The sequence below is a fragment of the Pomacea canaliculata genome, linkage group LG3 (assembly GCF_003073045.1).
Source record: "Pomacea canaliculata isolate SZHN2017 linkage group LG3, ASM307304v1, whole genome shotgun sequence".
Lineage (NCBI taxonomy): Eukaryota > Metazoa > Mollusca > Gastropoda > Architaenioglossa > Ampullariidae > Pomacea > Pomacea canaliculata.
In genome coordinates, this window is record NC_037592.1 from 41,807,098 (window position 1) to 41,826,316 (window position 19,219).

Here is a 19,219-nt window from a genome sequence, read left to right on the forward strand (position 1 = left end):
TCGTGCTGGATGGCCATGCCTGTATGGTACTCTTTTTGTAGCTTTTTTAATTTGTTGGCTGTAGATATCAGCAACATAGTGGTTTTAAGGCTATTGACATGAATGGCTGACCTTTCCTTGAAAATGTCAGGGTACAAAAGTAAAACATTTGGCAATATGTTCCTTCTTTCACTTTTGTGGACCAGTTAGAAATGTTTGTGCGAATACATGCACATTTTCATCATGCTAGATTTAAAATTGATATATAAAATGACATTGTGATGTTTAGATACCAGCACTCGAATGTATATAGTATGGAAGCTGTTTTAAAGCTATGCTGAATCCATTTTCAATATTATTTTAAAAATACAGCATAAAACTGAAAATTAAACAAGAATATATTTTAACACAAAATTCATTTCCTTGTCAAAGTGACTTGCAATTGTCTTTGTCCTTTATGGCCTTGAATTGTGTGTGTGTGTGTGTGGGAGTGCATGCATGTGTATGTGTATACAAGCTTTGCACACTTGTATATATGCCTGTTATGTGCACATTTGAGTGCAGCTGTGCCGAGCTGGTTCTTGGAGAACTTCATCAGACGACTAGGAGCGATGCCATTTCCATGTGGTCAGCGCATGTTGATCCTGATGACCTGACCAGAAGCATTCTTCTGAGCGCTAAGGATCTAAACAGCCACCTTAAGTGTATGCAAGAGATGCAGCCAACCAGTCAGCTTTAAATGTCAAAATGCTGGCTGCCCCACAGGTAACTAATTGTTCCAGTAATGGTCACGTGACTGTTGAGTGGCCCAGTGAAGACATAGGATAGATGACTGCTGTTGACAAGTTGCACTATTTAAGTGTCTTATTTTGCCTACCTCCACCTGTCTTTTGATCAGTACATCCCTCCCACCTCTTGTTTGGTGAGAGGATGCAAGGTTTTTCGTTGGTTTTCAACTGTTCATACTTTTCTGGCACACTTCCTTACAGGGAGGGAGTGAGATAACTTGCCAGCATTCCTTCATTTCCCCTGCACACTATAAAGAGAAGTCTAATGATCAAATAAACGATAACTGGCAATACCTACTGCCTCATGCGACAACTTTATTTGTTGTGCTGATAAGAACACTGTCAGCAAGATCCTGGTGGAGGGGAATGTTAAAGGGCTAAGGAAACAATGTTGCCTACTTTTCAGTCTTACTCTTTAGGGAATGGACCACACCGTCCCATTAAATTGCCTTATACAGCAATTTTGTTTATATACCAATATACCTGAGACAATATCCTGAGACAGCTTTTTGTGTCCACTCCGTTACAAGGCTTTGTAGCAGGCACATTTGTTTGTTTATAGCCTAACAACAGTTAACTGATGAAATGACCTTGTAACTAAACATTGTACATGAAACAGAATGCTATATTTAAATGCATTCTTGGTAGTGCTGGGTCCATACTAACATACTATGTAAATGACAATGGTACAACTGGCTTTCCCAGCAAGCAAAAGCCGCGCTAGTTAGAACATGAAACGCTCCACGGTGTCTGACAAAGCAAATAGCCAGTGATGACTGTTGACGATACCACCGCTGTACTTTGAACTCCGACCCCAAGTTGCAAGGGTGCATCACGAGCCACTTGAGGACAATGGCCTGGACCCCATCATGTGAGCGTGAGGGAGATGACGTGAGGTGAGTGCTGGCCTGCAGGATGAGGCCCTGACGACAGTGTGCACGTGCTGCAGGCTCGAACAGCCTCGACATGAGGGCGCAATGACGTCAGAGTTGATGCTGGCCTGCGGTCGTCGGCAGTCTTGGCGAGTGAAGCCGGAAGTATAAGTGAATGGCGTTTCCGTGAACGGTCCTGTGATGACGGGAAGTGGTGAAGTGATCGACACTGAGTTACATGTACCTTTGCTCCAGATCCTCTCCAGCAGCCGGATGTGCAGTCCTCTCACTGTGCTTCCATCTTTCCTCAAAGAACCAAGAAAACATTGGTACCCCCAGTGTGCCAGAACTTTCGCATTCTGCTTGTTTCTCGAAAGCACAACACTTTTGTCACACATTCTAGTTTCCTCGGGAAGTACTGGGGTTGCACAGTGAAGGTGTGTGGCATGAGTCATAGAGAAGTAGGTTTCCAGCAGTCAGCCACGAGATTCCAACTATTCCTTGCTTCCTCGATGGGCACTGGCAACATCAATGCCTGTCTTGACGATAAATCAAAGTTCTACAGACCAGCACGCCCCCTTTTCATGCACCCTGTTACATACACCCACAAAGCTCAGCGTCTCTAAACAATGGCCGTACATGATGTTCTACCCGAGTGTGACCTTTTTCATACGAAAGGGTTTAATTTGCCGCACTACTAATTTGTAAAATCTCAGCAAACATTCTCAGTCCCATTTATGGGGTGTAAGCCTTTAAAGCTGACAGTCCTCACCTGAGATTTGTAAAATGGTGAAAACCTCACTACCACTAGAGTTGCTGGCTGATGTTAGTGTATCTACACATTACAGTTATTGTATTGGGCAACATCCTTAGTGTGTGTTCACCTCACAGCTCTCGTACTCGCTACAATTCACAGCTCAGTCCTGGTGTGCTTTTTCTACATGCAGTTTAAAATTCTCAGCACAATTTACCCACAAACTACTGATAGCGCTATGATCTGTTAATTTGCCAGCTACCTCCGGGGTAAATTTTATTTCAGCCGCAGTCTGTCCTTAAACAGAACCTTCGTTACATTTCATTCAACGGAAAAATGAGTATAAGACATTGTGAGTACCGACAAAGGACATTCATCTTTCTGTTGTTGATTTATTCCTGATATTACTTTACTTAGCATTGTTTTAAAAAAAACTGTACAAAAAACTTTGATCATTAATGATTAAATAATTATTTTCTCAAATATTCACATGCTGACATTTCGGTTACCAGGTCCAGGTGTTTCAGACAACTGTTACCCGCTTGATCAATCTGTTGAATAGTTTTGAAGCAAGTAAGACCAACTGATAATTGTCAAGATGGCGACAACCCGACTTCTGTCATTTGTAAGAGCGAATGAAGCTGTTGTCCAGCGGTGAAGGGCTGAGGGCCGCTCACAACAACCTGACTGAACTGGTGGAGAAACTGTTGTACAAGGACGTGAACAGTGTTCACACAAAATGTTCTCAGTATCTCAGTATCTCAGTACACCTTGTACCAATACTACAAGTGTTAGCTTGGTTAATGATTCACAAAGTGACAGCTGTGCTGACTGCTCATAATACAAGTACGGATTGTGTCAATACTACAATGACAGCTCTATTAAGATGAAGAAAAGAATTCATGCTGACAATTATTTCACATGAGCAGACAACTTCGAGCGTCTTTCCTGTCCAGACATGATCAGAACAATTTGTGACACCCTGGATCCTGTCCACGTGACATGACCGATGAAAGGAGCAGCATGCTCCGCGCTCTGCAAGAGTGACCACAATTTTCTACATGCATCCTCGTAACCACTTGTTCAGACAGATGATCCAATGCTCCAAGAAAATAGACAGTGAAGGTTCGCAGAGCTTTGAACTGGCCTCTCATCCATACTTGTGATGTCAACTATGCCAGCAAGAGATGTTTGAAATGTTTAGATGCCATTTTGTATGAAATAAACTATATCTTCCCTGAGTCAACGATGTTTATCAATCTGGAACAATATTTCCCCGGTTCATTGAAAAATACGTGTTTTATAAATCTTGTACAGGGTCTCTTTCGGCCAACGAGTGCGACATGAATACTCTTCCACTAGCGACATATTAGTGTTGTATAAATCTTGAATGTTGCATCTCTTCAGTCAACAAAAGATACTCATGTAAATCGTGAACAGTATCTTTTTTCCATCAAGGAACGATACTAAATAGTTATATAAATCTTCCTTGGGGCAAGGAGAGATACATGATGTATAAATCTTGGCCAGTTTCTTTGGTCAGCGACGTATGTCAGTAGGTCGTCGCCCCCGACTGCCGACCTCACCGGAAGACAGGGCGTCAGCGCGCGCATCAAGGAGGCCGATATAAAGAGAGCACGTGACGGAGCAGCAACCTTCACACAGGGAGCCAGCATCAGGGTAGCAGCATCCCAGGGCAACATCTCTCACAGCGTGCAATCAGTTGCTGTCAGCGGACACAGACCCTCATTGCCACCAACACCCAGTCTGTGGCGCGTGCAGTGACCACCATGAAGGTTGTTGTTGTTGTTCTCGCTCTCGTCCTGACCCTGGGCTGTGCCGACGCCTGGTGGATATTCAGCCGCAACAACGAGAGGACCGCCACCGCCGATGGCCGACGTGAGTAGCTGGACCTTGTGTCGGCAGCTTGTTGGCGATTGATGATTGATTGATTGCATGTGATGATTGATTGTGATAGTCGGAGAGAGAGAGTTTCGGAACAACCTTCTATCCCAACCCCTTTGTCGGATTATGGACAAGTGTCGTGGCGTTTGAACCTTTTTTAATGGAAGTGAGTTGTAGTGATATTTCCAGATGAGGTGGTGGCAAAGACATCACGAGAACAGTATAAACATTGCCGCTAGCGCTGTGGTAGTCCCCTTCACTACCAAATATATACTCCGTTCACGCTAAGTTAAACAGACAGATGGGAGGTGCGGCAGTTGAAGCTTAGTGACGAATGTTGGGAACACAAACAACGCAGATTGTAACAGCAAGTAAGCTCAACTGCACTTGCCAAAAAATCTGTTGTTGTGCACTTGAGCGATGGGTTGTTTGGACATCAAATAAGAGAACGTCAGTTGTCACTCTGACACACCACACACAGACATTAGAGATGAAACTGTTGTTTATGTTTTCAGCTGTGGACAGCGCATGCGTGGCTCACGGACAGAGCGGCAACTGTGAGTTCTTCAACTGCTTTGAGCAGCGCCTGCCGTGTGGCCGCGAGTTCTACATGCAGCGCTACGGCAACTTCTACTGCAACCGCTTCCAGACCTTCATGCCATCCTTCACAGCGGCCGTGAGTACCTCGCCCCCTCCTCTGTACACTGGTCCCTCTACACATGTTGCTCTCCTTCCCTCGCAACACATGTTGCCCTCCTCTCGCGAGCTAAACTGCCTTCCTGTCTTTAGCTAGAAAGTTGCCTTCACCGTCCCTCCACTGGACAGCGCCGCACTGAGGTCCAGTGACCGTCTAAATGGTTTCCATGTCTTCGGGCTTGTGGAAGGTGGAGCCTTTCATCGCATTGACTTTGCCCGGTACATCAGCTGCCCAGTACATCTCGCTCTGGTTGCGACTGGATAGACAAGGGGCGAGTTTACTGACCACAGGCTTGAGCGAGCCTAGTGTCTCCCTGTCCACCTAAAAAAACGAAGTGGGACCACATGGAGACTGGAAGACGTAGTAACCAAAGAGAATGAAGAATCATGTACATGTTAGGCTAAAAAGTAGTTTATTTGTTCTCAATTACAAATCACCAGTACGACTGTTGCTACAAACTCAATGGGAAAAAAGACTTGTTTATTATGTAGTTACAAAAAGAGGCTGAGAAACAAACACGCAAATCTCAAAGCCTTTCATTTTTACGATATGTAACTGAGGTTAGCAGTACAACTTGTCACAACTGGATTGCAGCAGGCAAAAAAAAAAAAAAAAAAAAAAAAACAAAAAAAAAAAAAAAAACAAAACTGGTCGCAAACAAAATGAGGGATCTGTCAGGGATGGCGAGTATGATGATGTGTGATGACGAGTGACGCGCGTGCGGACAAGTAAACAAGCTTTGTTTGTCCACGTGTGGAACTGGTCCCTTAAGTGTCAGGAAATGCCTTGACTTCCTTGTGCAACTTGTTGACAAGCAGATGGTGTAGACACACCTACGATCAACTCATCATTGTCCCATTCGTACCGAGAGATCACTTGCTGCCTACATCCCAGGATGTCAAGTCTCGGAAATCTTCCCGGCAAGAACGGAAGCATCCTGTGAGACCTCAGTGTTGTACACCACGAGGCGATGTCCGCGTGACACTGACTGTGTGTCCCCACTTCCTCTGAACTCGAGTGCACTTAGGCACACCCTCTCATCACCTGCCAGTAGCCGACTGGAGGATGGGACCCTGCTTAAATGTAGGCAATAATTGAAATGGTGCTATACTCTCCCCTTGAACAGACATTGTTGTATAGGTCCCTGGTCTCTCGTGTTTTGAAAGACACGGGAAAGCCAAAGGCCATCTGCAGCAGACGACAGGAAATTACACTACTACACCGTAGCCTCATGTTTGGTCCTGATGGTCAGCGACACTAAATAGCTACCGACCCGCTTGATGAACTTTCACCTATCTGGACCGCACAGACCATTTGTTTTGGGGAATTCGCGGTCTCTTGTTCAAGGGAGGCTATAATGTCCTAGGTGTTTTTTGTTTTGTTTTTTTGTTTGTTTGTTTGTTTGTTTTTGTTTTATTTTAATATACAAAATATTCACAACATGTGGGCGGGAGTTAAACTGACCTCAAACAAAGGAGAAACAACCACAGATGGCGCCGTCATTCTCCCAGGTAGTAGTATACCACAGTGTGAGACAGCGACAGCGTAAGAGATGCAACAGCGACGACATAAACATAGAGCTAGGGCAGTAGAGGGAGAGGGCTGGGCTCCGCCTTCAACTACCCATGGCATAGATACAGGAAACCGCCTACCTTCACTTCCATTGCCACTAAACTATGTGAAGAAGTCACGTGTACTCTCGCGTGTCCTTACAGTCTTCCAAATGCAGGCCCGTGCGAGCACAAAATGGTTTGAAATCCCCGAGTGTACGGTTGACCTCACATTTGCTCTGTGTGTGTGTGTTCAGGGCCAGGAGTTCCTGCGCAATACTCAGCAGTGCATGAACCAGCGCTTGCTGGACACGTACTCCCGCGACTACGTCAACTGCCACAACCTGGAGCACGACGCCGTCGCCGCTGTTGGAGACTGCTACAGGCGTCACGGCTTCTGTGACATCATCGGCGACAACGCGCAGCAGTTCGTGGAGGTCCTTCAGGCCAACGACTTCTTCAGTTCTGGCGCTGGAAAGTGAGTACACAGACATACGCACGCGCACACACACACACACTTGCTTTGTGCGGCAAACTTACAATTCATCTCATTTGCTCTGCACGTGGCTTGTGTCACTAGCCTTCTTGCTTGTGTTGCAGGTTGTGGCGAGAGATTTTGGGTCTGGCCAGACATTGCGGGGGTCAGGCGTTAACCCGCTTCATGGCCTCCGTGTCCTCCCGAGTCTCACCTCTTCGCTCCCTCATCGGCAACGGCCAGTAAACATCCTTTGTCCATTCTCAGGCACTCCTGTCTCGGACCAACTTAATCCTGGCTTCAAATTAAATTTAGGTTTTTATATTTTTATATTTTCCACTAGGTCTGTTGGTTTCCGATGATGACTTATGATATTATCTTTGATGCTGACATTTATCCCCAGAATGTGGGCATTGTACTACGCAAGTACTATTTGTGAGGAAAGATGACAGATTAAGAAGAAAATTAAAAGCACCTTACAGTACAATGTTAAGCTGGCTTTGTGATTCACTTTGTTTTTGAAGAAAGAATGAGAGTTTGATGGGTGATTCACTTTACTAACTGAGAAACAGGATGACAGGAATAAAGACACAACACTCGGCTATTCACAGGCAGGCAGTCAGCCTACTCACAGGTATTAGACAGACATGTACTCAGCTATTTTCAAGTATTAGGCAGGCTGTCTAGCCTACTAAAATATGCAGGCTGTCGGCCTAGTCACAGATATTACATCAGGCAGTCTATTCACATATGTTAGTCGGGCAGGCAGTCAAATTATTCACAGATATCAGACATGCGGTCCTCCTATTCCCAGACAGTGAACAAGCTGTGCCAACATCGGCTGTCAGTATAAAATTGTACACATCTGCTGCGTTCAGAGATTATAAAAAGGTCGTCACCTGACTTGAAGTCGTTTGTGGAGTGAGGTGGACAGCTTTTTGTGAGGGGGGAGCCTGTCTCCTCTCCCTCAATACCTTACCTTTACAACTAGTTTTTGTACAAATTAACTTCCACTCTTTTAATATAATATGTTATGCTTATTACTACTTATTCTTTTAGTAAGTAGTTAATAACTTATCTTATTTTTACCCCTTAAAGGGCGAGGGCTAAGTGGAAGAAAAGCATGTCTTGCTTACTTTACTTCTCGTTAATAAAGAATTGCCATTATCCCCAGCCCTCCATGGAGTCAGGTACCCATTCTCGACAGCTGGGGGGAATTAGTCTCAGCGAACCGCCTCCTCTCTTAGGTGAGAGGCCAGTGCTCTAACCACTCGGCTATCTGCCATTGCCACGGAAGGTGACAGTGACTTCAAGTTAAAGCGATTTCTGTCGCAACTGTAGGCAAAGACGATTTTTTTTTTTTTTTGTTGCAAATATTTACTTACCTTTAAGGATGCTTGTTATGGGAGATCACAGATCTCGTAAACCCTCCAGTGGCGGAGGGAAATGCTCAGCTTTGAGGGGCCAAACTCCATGTTGATAGTGAACAACGTTCACGTCACTACCCTCATACCTGAGCACAATTTGTCAAAGATATATTTATGTTATTCAACAATCTAAACAAATAATTATAATGACAAGCAATCACCGTGTAAATGTATTTTTAGCGAATGACTTGATAGTCGTGAATATTCATATCAGCGACACTGGCTCCAATCTTGGCGGCAGCGTGGCTTTGCCAGTTTCCTTATCGCACATCGCGTTGCGCGCGCACCGGCAACGAACTGGGGGTTGCTTGGCAACGGGCAAACAAATATCACGAGCTTTCTCTAAGCTTGGCCTAATCTTGCCTGTAGGCTGGGTTGTATATGACTGCTATGTGCACATTTGAGTGCACCTGTGCTGAACTGGTTCTTGGAGAACTTCATCAGACGACTAGGAGCGATGCCATGTCCAGGTGGTCAGCGCATGTTGATCCTGATGACCTGACCAGAAGCATTCTGAGCGCCAAGGATGTAAACAGCCACCTTAAGTGTCGAAAATAGACGATATTACAGCTGATCCTACTCTTTACCAGATTCTAAGCAGTTTTATTTTGCCTTTACAATCCCTTTAAGCGCAAAACGTTCTTAGCTGAGCTCAAGTGTCAGATTATTTATTTTTGTAATTGTATTTTCTTTGCTTTGAAGTTTGTCTACCATACTGAAAATGCATTCCTTCATTATTTCTCCTGATCACTAGTACTGGTTGTGGGGTAGACAGTCAGCCCACAGACGGCGAGTGTTGAAAGATGTAAGAATATGAAAGAACAGGGTTTAGAGCAGTGGCATGTTCCCCCACGTCTCCGTGGCAATAAAGATATCGTCGAAGAAACTCATGGTGTGGAGGTCCTGGAGGTCCAGTTTCCTCATCATTGGTACAAAAGTTACAGGACACGTCAAAGGACAAGGTTAGGAACTGATAGAGGCCAGCAGAGGTCTGGAATGCCATTTTGGAGCGGTCTTCCTCTCGGACATTGATCTGTCAGTTACCATTACTAGTACCATTACCAGTACCATTTCGCTTTTGGAAAAGAATGATTTTTCTTTAAATTTTGTTCTACTTGTTTTTAGAGCGAACCGACTTACCCACGGAAGTAACGGTGACTTGGCGTTTAAAGAATTTCTGTTGCACCTATGATTAAAGACAATGCTTTTTTGCAAGTGTTGACATACTCATTTGAGGGAATTAGAAAATCTTGGAAACCCTCGATATTAGAAACCTACGGCACTAAGGGAGGCTATCAATGACGACATGTCGTTGATTGTTCAGCATCGATAGCCGCCCTTTAACAGTTTCTGTATGTAATCACTTGGCAGTCATTCACCCTAGGGACAACTCTGTGAAACACATCACAGGAAATGTCACACAGCGTAGATGCTGATTGTGCCAGTGAATATCATGATGCCAGTCCATGACACTGACAGAATACAGGAGGTTGGCAGCAGCTTCTACAATGTCGCCATTGGTCGAGTTGTGAGGTCGCCTGACTGTTATAAACAAAATCAAATTGTCAACAGACTGCACACATTTCCTCATTACGTGCCTCAACATGTTAGATATAAAGATATTATATGTAGACAAGCGTGATGTCCCGTGTATTGTCTTGCTGCTAAGTTGCTTTTCCCTGTGAAGACGAGTGGTGTAGTTAGTTTGTCACACCGCTGTTCCTTCACATTTCGTGACCAACGCCTGGAGAGATTGCTCCAGACTTGTATTGAGTTACCCACATTTCGCTTCACACGGGTGCACCGCGTGCGAGATCTGGCGAGATAGAGGAAAAAAGTAAACAACAATAAAGCGGCAAGTGGTGTTATTTCCCTTGCAGGAGGAGACAGACCTGATTAACTCCCCTCAGCGCTGTAGGCCGAGTCCAGTGCGGGGTTAACTGCCTGTGTCGCAAGGGAGGTTCAAGTGTTTGGAGGCCACTGATGGCTCTCATTGATGGTACGCTTCAAAGAAACAATTAAAAGCAGCCAGTAGACATTTATTGGACCAGCCTACAAGTCTTTAAAAAAAAATTGGATCGATATTTTTTGCTTTTTTCATCAAGTACCATTCTTGGCATCATCATCAGCAGCAATAACAACATCAATAACAACACCAACAATGTATTGAAAGCATATGGAGATGGGGGTAGGGGGAGGAGAAACTGCTAAAGGTGTGGGCGACGACAATTTAGCTCTGACAAAAAGCTTGCTGTGAAACATGTACAGTTAGCGCACGATAACTCTCCACTCAGTTCCAGCCCAAAGTTCCAAACTGTCAGACAACCACAAGGCAATCTAAAGCTCAAAGACTTGTGAGGTGATTTCGAAACTACAGATGAAGTTGAGCCTGTCTTACAAGGCATCAGATTTATGGCCTGCGGGACAAATAATAAATCACCAAAGAAATCTTGTGCATTGAATCCTGTTTCGACCATCTTGTTTGAGTGGCTTGATTCCTGTCATCACAGACATCATCAATCAGTCTGTTCACTGGCTCTGTTCCTCCCTCTTTCAAACATGCAACTGTCACTCCACTATTAAAGAAGTCTAGCTCCAACCCTAGCGACCTGAAGAACTACCGCCAAGTCTCTAAATAAGATCCTTGAGAAAGCTTGACATCAGCTGCTACAACATTTGGACACGTACAGTCTCCTGGCACCATTTCAGTCGGCCTGCCGTCAACACCACTCTACAGAGACTGCTCTGGTCCTGGTGGTGAAAGACTTATGATCGGGTTGCAATCTCTTCAGAGATCTTCCTGGTCGCCTGCAGGACGAGTTCCAGAGAGCTCAGAACAGTGTTTCCCGGATTGTATTCCGTTAGTGGAAGGCCGACCCTGCCACACCGCCATGCTTTGCTACTGTGTTGTTCACGGTCTCCCCCCAAACTGTCTGAGCACGAACGTGTATTACAGGACTGCTGGCAGACGATTTTTTCCAGTTAACTACTAAAACGAGGCAGCTGTGTACAAAGCTTCCGGTTTAGCGGAGAACTTGACAAGAGGCTAAGTGTTGGTCTCGGCAGACAGACAGCAGTCCACCTATACACGTGCGTGGTCTGAGCTTGTGTTGCCATACCAACCTCGCAGGTCAGTTCGCTCGGCCCACGCTTGGTTTTCTTTTTATTTCCCTTCAGATTGAAGACGTTCGGCCGTCGCTCCTTCTCCTTCTCAGGCCCCGGTATGTGGAATAGCCTGAGTCTGTCTCTCCTCACAGCGGAGTCGGTGCATGCCTTCTCGTGGACCTAAAACATTTCTCGTTCGAAAACACCTACTGTAACTCGTCCATCCTCTTGTCTTTTCTCCTCCCACGCTCCTGTGTGCGTTCCTTGGCGTCCTTGTTGGTGTATGTGTGTTTGTACTCGATTGTCACATCACACGGCTTCTCCCCACTGCCCCTGGACTCTGGTCAAACGCATGGAGCTCGCCTCCGTGTGAAGAAATGCGCTTTACAAACCCTATAATTACTACTACTAATAATAATAAACACAGACCAAGGTAATTAAGATTTTGACCTCTGGAGCTCGCAAGGAAATACACTTGCATACCATGTAGGATATTCTGATGCAGTTCAGTCTTACTATGCACAGCGCACACAAGTGAATCTCTCGGCCTGGGGGGTACTCTCACCCCACCCTGCCCCCACCCCACAATGAGCACGGCGCTGTAGGAGTTATGGTCCTTTCTTGTCCGGGAGTTTGTCTCGCATCAGGAGATGATCGATGTTCACTGGAGTGTAAATGATGGAGACTGACCACGAGGCCCGTGGAATTACAACACACGCCTGCTGGCGCTATTCACGTTGGTCTAGTGGGCTAGACCATCCTAGGACCCTCCCTGACCGGAGGTGAAAATAACTCAGCGGGGAAGGACGTGCGCGCCGACACGCAATGAGCGCGCGATGCTCGTGGTGTTTGATCGTCAGGCCTGAAACGACTTGGCCAGACGCTGGGCCTCCCACGTGCATTGCCATCCTCCTTTGATCGTGCGATGTGTTGCCTACACCTACTTAGTGCTGCTGTCATAAAGACACGGACTGCCGCTGGTGGATCATTACGAAGTGGAATGTAGGATGCAGACAGACACCACCAGGCCACGCACGCCCATCCACCAACATAGATACATATGAGATGGAACGTGAGATGAAAATTGAAAGATTAAACGTAGCGATCGTTTGTTGATTCCTGGTGAGTGGCGATGACACGATGCAGCCAGTCAAAGGTTAAAATGTTTCAATCCACAGGTCACACAGCTCTGATCGGACTCTGCTGATACCCGACCTTGATTTACCCAGTCCTATCGTCCAGCGGGTGCATCCTAATGAACAGTTGCCACATCCAGAGAAAATGTATGTGTAGGGGTAGGGGTGTGTGGGTTGGGTGGGCATTAATCCACTAACCCGGGATCCTCACTGTCAGGGTGGATATTAGCCAGGGGGACGTCCCACCACTCAGCCTGACTCTGTATTCGGTGCTTGTGTAGCTGTTAGAAGGAATCCTTGGAGGCAACAGGTCCCCACCTCCTACTTTGCACAATTCAGGGTGTGCAGGGTTGCTCATGGACATTTTCATCACTGGAAACGGCGACAACAAACATTTGTACGATTTGATGTCGAATAACAAATCACAGCCACTGGGCCAACCATTCGCTTCTAGACTCAACTCCGTGTGCTCCCTGTGTGTGCCTGTTGATGACCTTTCGCATGAAAACAGAATTTCCAGTCTGATGGAGACCTTGGTCACCTGAGTGTGTTGTCAGGTGTGGCGACTGTAATCACGGTCTTCCGTCACGTCTTCACGTCTTCACGTCCTGTCACTGGCGGACTCGTGGCGCATGTCCGTGAAGGGATTTGTTGGAGGCTGCGTGTTGATCGAGTGATTCGGTCAAAGGTCGTAGGTCATGTTCCCAGATGGCTTTTGTTACCACCATTTACTTCCAGAAACGTCCTCAGACAAGGTCTTTGTTGTTTTGTTTTATTGCTTCGGAGACGTAAATAAACAGAAAATTGATTAGCTGTGTTATTTCAGATAAGATTTTGTGGGCAATATTTTATTTGCTTGACTCTTTTAATGACTCAGCCTTTAAATGTCAGCAAGCAGACGAGAGGGACCAGTCATGGGAATGAGGAGCAATGAGACTTGGGTTGCAATACGATGATTTATAGTTGCTCTGTCTTGGACACGCGCGCACACACATACACATACACGCTTACATACACATACACATACACCTTTACATACACATACACACATACACATAGACAGAGGAAGGTAATCAGTGTGGAGAGAAACTGTGAAATGGGAGGAAACTTGTGAGGAAATGCGGCTGCTGGCCAAAGGTGTGCTTCTTTAGAACTACTTTGCGCACATTCGTCCGTCTCACCTGTGACATGCAGTCTGAACAGGTAGCAGTTGTAGTGACAGTCAACACAGGTGTTTACAAACTCATTTATTGAAAGTACAGCACATTAGAACAATTGTCAGCTACTGTGTACTGCGGGCAGTCATGTCAGTGTGTGTATGATGTGCTACCATAGCTATGCCAAGAATGTTTGTATAAACTGAAACTCACGCTACCCACAACTACATTCACATCTGTAACAACCGGGTGGTGCTGAGATGTTAAGGTAGTCACACGCTTGTATGTGTGTATATTTCACTGTTGTACTAAGGTCTTAGCAGTGTTGTACAAGCTTTGTATCCGTGTGTATGTGTACTACATGTGCTCGCGGTGTATTTCTATCCAAGTTGTCTTTCCTTGTTCTGCGAAACTGAGAAAACGAAGATGACTCTCGACAGACAGAAACGATCCTGCGACATCATTCTCACAAAACCATTATTGTGGGATGCAGCCCCAGTTAGGGTCTGGCCCCTACTTCAGTCTTCCAGCTACAGCTCCTCACATTCACACCGGAGTGAGAGAGAGAAAGAAAGTCATCTGAAGAAAGAACAAGTGACACGATGAAGCAGATGTACGAGTGGGTGGGGACTACGGGTAGGACAGGGGTAGGACAGGACAGACAAGTAGGTGCAGAAAAACTTCTTCAGGCTTGTGAACAGACAACTCGCCCTGATGACACGAAGAAGAAGGACTTTGAGAAAGTCACAAGGGGGCTTGCGGGTGGAGGGGTGGATGCTCGGGAAGGTGTGGGGGCTTCACAAGACAAAAGACATGTTGACGGACGAGGACGAGGACGAGGGCTTAGCGAGCGAGCAAGGTCTGTGACCAGCTCCAGCAGCAAGTAGAAGTTGATGCACGAGTACAGCAGGACACGTGGGCACAGACCACCACACAACATTTGCATAGATTTCAAGACAACATGGCACAAAGGTGACACTTTCCTCTCCAGCATTCTTCACGCTACTCTGACCTTTCACCTCACGCTACAAGGCCAAAGGTCAAGACGGGATCACGATTTCTTCGTTTTGGCTAAGGGACGATATTCTTGGAAGCCGATTGTCAAAAGACACCTAACGACTTGTCAAGATGGAAAGTAAAGATATACATGGCCCCCGGCCACGCTTGGCATGCTGAGAGTCAAACAGAAGGAAAGAGAAAAATGTAGCAGATGTACATAATTACATATACATATATATATATGTAAACTCACTGAATACTCCACGCGACATGTCAGATACATACTGTATTGACTCACGGCAAAGAACATGAATATACACAAGCGATTTGATATTACCGGCAGACAGATGAACACAAAAGGTTACTAGTATAGTAACACAAGCGCCCAATCACATACACACAGAATAATGCACAAACAGACATACACACTAACGCACACACACACACACAGACATACACACCAGTCTGTGTATAACAAATTCTCTCTCCGTGGAACTAGTGTTAAGGGGAAATCCTGTCAGTGGCCAGTGTTTAGCACCCTGATCTCCCGTACATGTTGTTTGTTTGTTTGCTTGGCGAGCTTTGCCGCGGCTGACACGAGAAGCTGGGAGATGGTGCGAGTCGTCTGACGGGTGGACGGCGCTCCACAGACCTTAGTCGAGGTGTTGTGTGGGTCAACAGAGAGAACGAGGGTCAGCATCCGCTCCAGGTACCAGCAGAACAGTTCAGAAGCTCTGTAAGTACAGCAGTGAAACAGACTCTGGCTTGTGTAACAGGTAGTAAGACGGGTAGACTGTGACATGCGCACTCACCCTCTACTGACCGACTAGTCCAGGACACAGGGACCCACATACACAGTCACATCCTCAGCAAGACACTCGCACACAGGGGACCCACAGGTAAATCTGTAGCTACACCTGGCGACTAATAAACAAGGTGACAAAAGACGAATATATCTACCTCTGACGTCATTCAAGATGGCCTTCACGTGATTACGTCACACGATAACGATCGTTAACTGCAACAAGACGACAGATCACGTGATGAATTACCTGGACGTAACGGCCGGTCCTGTCTCGCAGTACAGTCACGCAAACACACACACACACATACACACAAACACACACCACACACACACACACACACACATACACACACACACACACACATACACACACACACATACACAACATACACACACACACACACACACACACACAGACATACACACACACACACACAAACACAAACACACACACACACACACACACACACACACACACACACAACACACACACACACACACAACACACACACACACACACACACACACAAACACACACACACACACACACACACACACACACACAAACACACACACACACACACACACACACACATACACACACAAACACACACACACACACACACACACACACACACACACACACACACACACACAAACACACACACACACACACACAAAACACACACACACACACACACACACACACACACACACACAACACACACACACACACACACACACACACACACACACACACACACACAGACACACACACACACACACACACACACACACACACACAACACACACACACACACAGATTCTCGAGTCTCAGGCGTCCAGCCAACTAGCCCCGATAGCGCAGCTGATAAGCACAGTTCAGCCCAACATCAGCCGCCGCAGCCCGCAGTTTGTCGTTATTGCCTTCCTGAAGGCAGGGCCCTTGCAGATCGGGAAGATGTGGCATGGCGCGGGCCACAATAAATTCTGCCAACTTTATTCCACGCATTACGCACACATCCATTTCTGTCGGGTACAGTTATCTCCCTTTGAGACTTAATCCGCCGTTGATGGGCGATAAATGTACTTACCTTCATAGAACGTGATTTTCTTGACTCCACACTTGGGTTCCTGCAACAAAGAGGAAAATTAGAAAAACGGGGAAAAGCAAGAAAAGCGAAGGGCAGCAACTGATGGGTGCGGTGGCCCACGACAGCTCTTGGCTGCGCTTCATCGACTGCGCCCGTGCGCTCCACTGCGCATGACTGCGCGCCATCCATGATTGTTCCTCGTTTCGTGCTCCAGCGCCTCGCTCTGTCCACACAAGGGGGAGGTAATAGCAGCGGCCTACAAATGGGCAGGTTAAAAAACCACGTGCCGAGCTCTTTAGTGACGCAAGGGCGGCACATGGGTACCTCCCCGACACCCCGCACACGCGCCATTGTCAGCGAGGGGCGGCCACGTGCACATTTATGTCAAAAATTTATGCATTTTGTGTGAGAATTCGGCAAGCGGCAAATGGCGGAGTATGCATTCAGAGAGAAGAGTAGCTCGTCACTAGAGCAGGGTCAATCTGAAGTCTTGTGAAGCTTAGCCGCCATCTTTTGTCTTCAACTCGAGCCCCGAGCTCCCTCCTCCAGGATGTCATTGTCACGCGTGTCATTGTCTTGTCAACGCTGGTTCGCTTCCTGCACCATCCTCACCCCACGGTGGGTACTTTACAGCCGGCACTACACACCTCGTGAGTGACAAACACTTGTGTAAACACACCTCACAGGTAAAGCAACAAACCTCTAATGGGGGACAACCTACTGTCTCTTCCGGTTGTGTGTTGTTTACTCTCTAGTGAGTTCACCTAGGAGCTGAGTCACACGGAGATGAGGCGGTCAAAAGCTAGAGATCTAGGCCTAAACATAATATTTTTCGGAAAAGAGTTGATGGGTCACTGGACATCACGTGGTCACCGGACGCCACAGCCAGAAGCCAGTCCTTGTCCTGCGTTGTTATCAGTTGATGAAAGGAGGAGAATGGCGGTCGATGGTGGTTCCGCCCTACCTGTTAGAGAAGGTTCGGTGCTTAATGACATTTCAAACTTTTCTCGGGATCTCTCTCGGGGTTTAATCAATTTCCTGGAAGTGGGCAGCTCCTCGCCTCTTAGTATGATGGAGCGATAACGAGGGTTACCTCCCTTCTTAGAACTTTCTAGACAAGGTGAGTTCTTAGAGAGGGGACACAGTCGGTACCTTCATTAACATTGACTTGGCCAAATGACAGGCCAGTACAAAGGTGTTTTGAGTCACAAACATTGTGCATAGAGCAGACGACTAACCTTGTGTAGCCATCTGTCCGTCTACCCAGTAACAGAAATGACACATGAACAAACTTTTTTCTCGACAGGTTCATTTACTATGGACACAAAATGTCGGCCTGCCGCGTTCATTGAAGTTTTTTAACATTAAGTTCAAAGTCAGGGTGCGACCTTTGACATCTTGAAGTCCACGTGGAAGGATCGAAGAAGTAAAGACAAGAGCATTGCAGGAGACGACGGGCACAGATGTTCACTCACGCCATGTTTTAGCTATGACTACTCTCATGACCCAAGCTCACAGAGCTTCATTCACTCCATGCTGTGATGTTCACAGTTCAGTTTTCTCTAATGTCGCACCACAAGCACCCAAAGTTCGTACGCGGTATGTAAGGGTTTTGTGCACACGTGCAGGACATGAAAAGGACTCACTGCTCACAGGGAGGGGCACGGGGCGAGGGGGTGAGGGTACTCACTGGTTCTTTAGGCGCTATGTTGGTCCGAATAGTTCTTCGGTTGAGAGCCATGGTGGGCCGGAAGTTGTCCTCCATCAGCATTTCTGTTCGACTACCGTCTGGGGCTTCATGGAGCTGGCGTAATATTCTCAGCTGTAACAACATCATCATCCATCAATAATCATTATCATCATCATCATATCATCCATCATCCCCATCACCACCAGACAAACATGTCGACAAATACAGACTGTCGCATGCACGTAAAATGTCCAACTGCTCTACGACATCAGGTCACGTGTGTACACAGGTGTTACAGGGAGACACACTGCCACCTACACTGTACTGCAGTGAGCGCGCAGTGAGTACAGGAGTCCACACACACACTACACATACGCGCGCGTGCACACACACACACACACAGACACACAAAGACTCGTTTGGCTGCTGCCACCATCTGTAGGCCAAGCAATGACCAGAGAAAACCCAAAGCCTGCGGTAAGTCAGAGATGAAGGCGCACCTCGTGCTTGGTGACGTAAACAGGTTTGTTGAAGACGATCCACGTGACTGTCTCGTGACAGCTGGGCTGCGTGAGCGAGCCTTCATACGTCATGTAGTCCGCGGTGCTGGGAAGAGGCTCCGGATGGACAGGCCTGACAGCGACAGGTTGTGTCCTGCAGACAGAGAAACAGGACATCAACAGGGTCAGTCCTGGATACAGCTGCTGCGTGGTCACGTGACTGTCTACAGGAACACGTGATCTGCCTGGAAACAGGACACTGAAGCTACCACTGTAGTGTCACAGA

The 19,219-nt window shown here is 46.6% G+C and overlaps 3 protein-coding genes and 1 long non-coding RNA gene across 9 annotated transcripts in view; 2 read left to right on the forward strand and 2 right to left on the reverse strand.

Annotated features, from left to right (window-relative positions):
* The window catches only part of LOC112558559 (copper-transporting ATPase 1-like), a 36,594-nt gene extending 32,839 nt beyond the window's left edge, over positions 1-3,755 (forward strand). For 4 of the 6 annotated variants that reach the window (XM_025229076.1, XM_025229073.1, XM_025229077.1 and 1 more), the window contains 2 exons: positions 544-744; positions 2,906-3,754. In XM_025229076.1, coding sequence (XP_025084861.1) covers positions 544-718 — 175 coding nt within the window. In that variant the 3' untranslated portion in view covers positions 719-744; positions 2,906-3,754. Of the gene's footprint in view, positions 1-543; positions 745-2,905 lie in introns of all 6 variants that reach the window. The other 2 variants (XM_025229075.1, XM_025229074.1) reach the window with 2 other exon arrangements.
* Positions 3,756-4,034: 279 nt separating this feature from the next.
* Positions 4,035-7,513, forward strand: LOC112558563. Its single transcript, XM_025229093.1, has 4 exons — positions 4,035-4,292; positions 4,814-4,974; positions 6,803-7,023; positions 7,146-7,513. Exons 1-4 carry the CDS (start codon positions 4,184-4,186, stop codon positions 7,264-7,266), a joined length of 612 nt encoding a protein of 203 aa, XP_025084878.1. The 5' UTR covers positions 4,035-4,183; the 3' UTR covers positions 7,267-7,513.
* A 6,409-nt stretch (positions 7,514-13,922) lies between these two features.
* On the reverse strand, positions 13,923-15,991 carry LOC112560365. The gene is made up of 2 exons (XR_003098510.1): positions 15,805-15,991; positions 13,923-15,578 (listed from the first exon to the last, which is right to left on the reverse strand). It is a non-coding gene; the product is annotated as an uncharacterized LOC112560365 (long non-coding RNA).
* A 2,442-nt stretch (positions 15,992-18,433) lies between these two features.
* The window catches only part of LOC112560364 (carbonic anhydrase-related protein 10-like), a 39,594-nt gene continuing 38,808 nt past the window's right edge, over positions 18,434-19,219 (reverse strand). Inside the window, exons 7-8 of the mRNA XM_025232186.1 lie at positions 18,934-19,087; positions 18,434-18,565 (exon numbers count right to left, since the gene is read on the reverse strand). Coding sequence (XP_025087971.1) covers positions 19,023-19,087 — 65 coding nt within the window. The 3' untranslated portion in view covers positions 18,434-18,565; positions 18,934-19,022. The remainder of the gene's footprint in view (positions 18,566-18,933; positions 19,088-19,219) is intronic.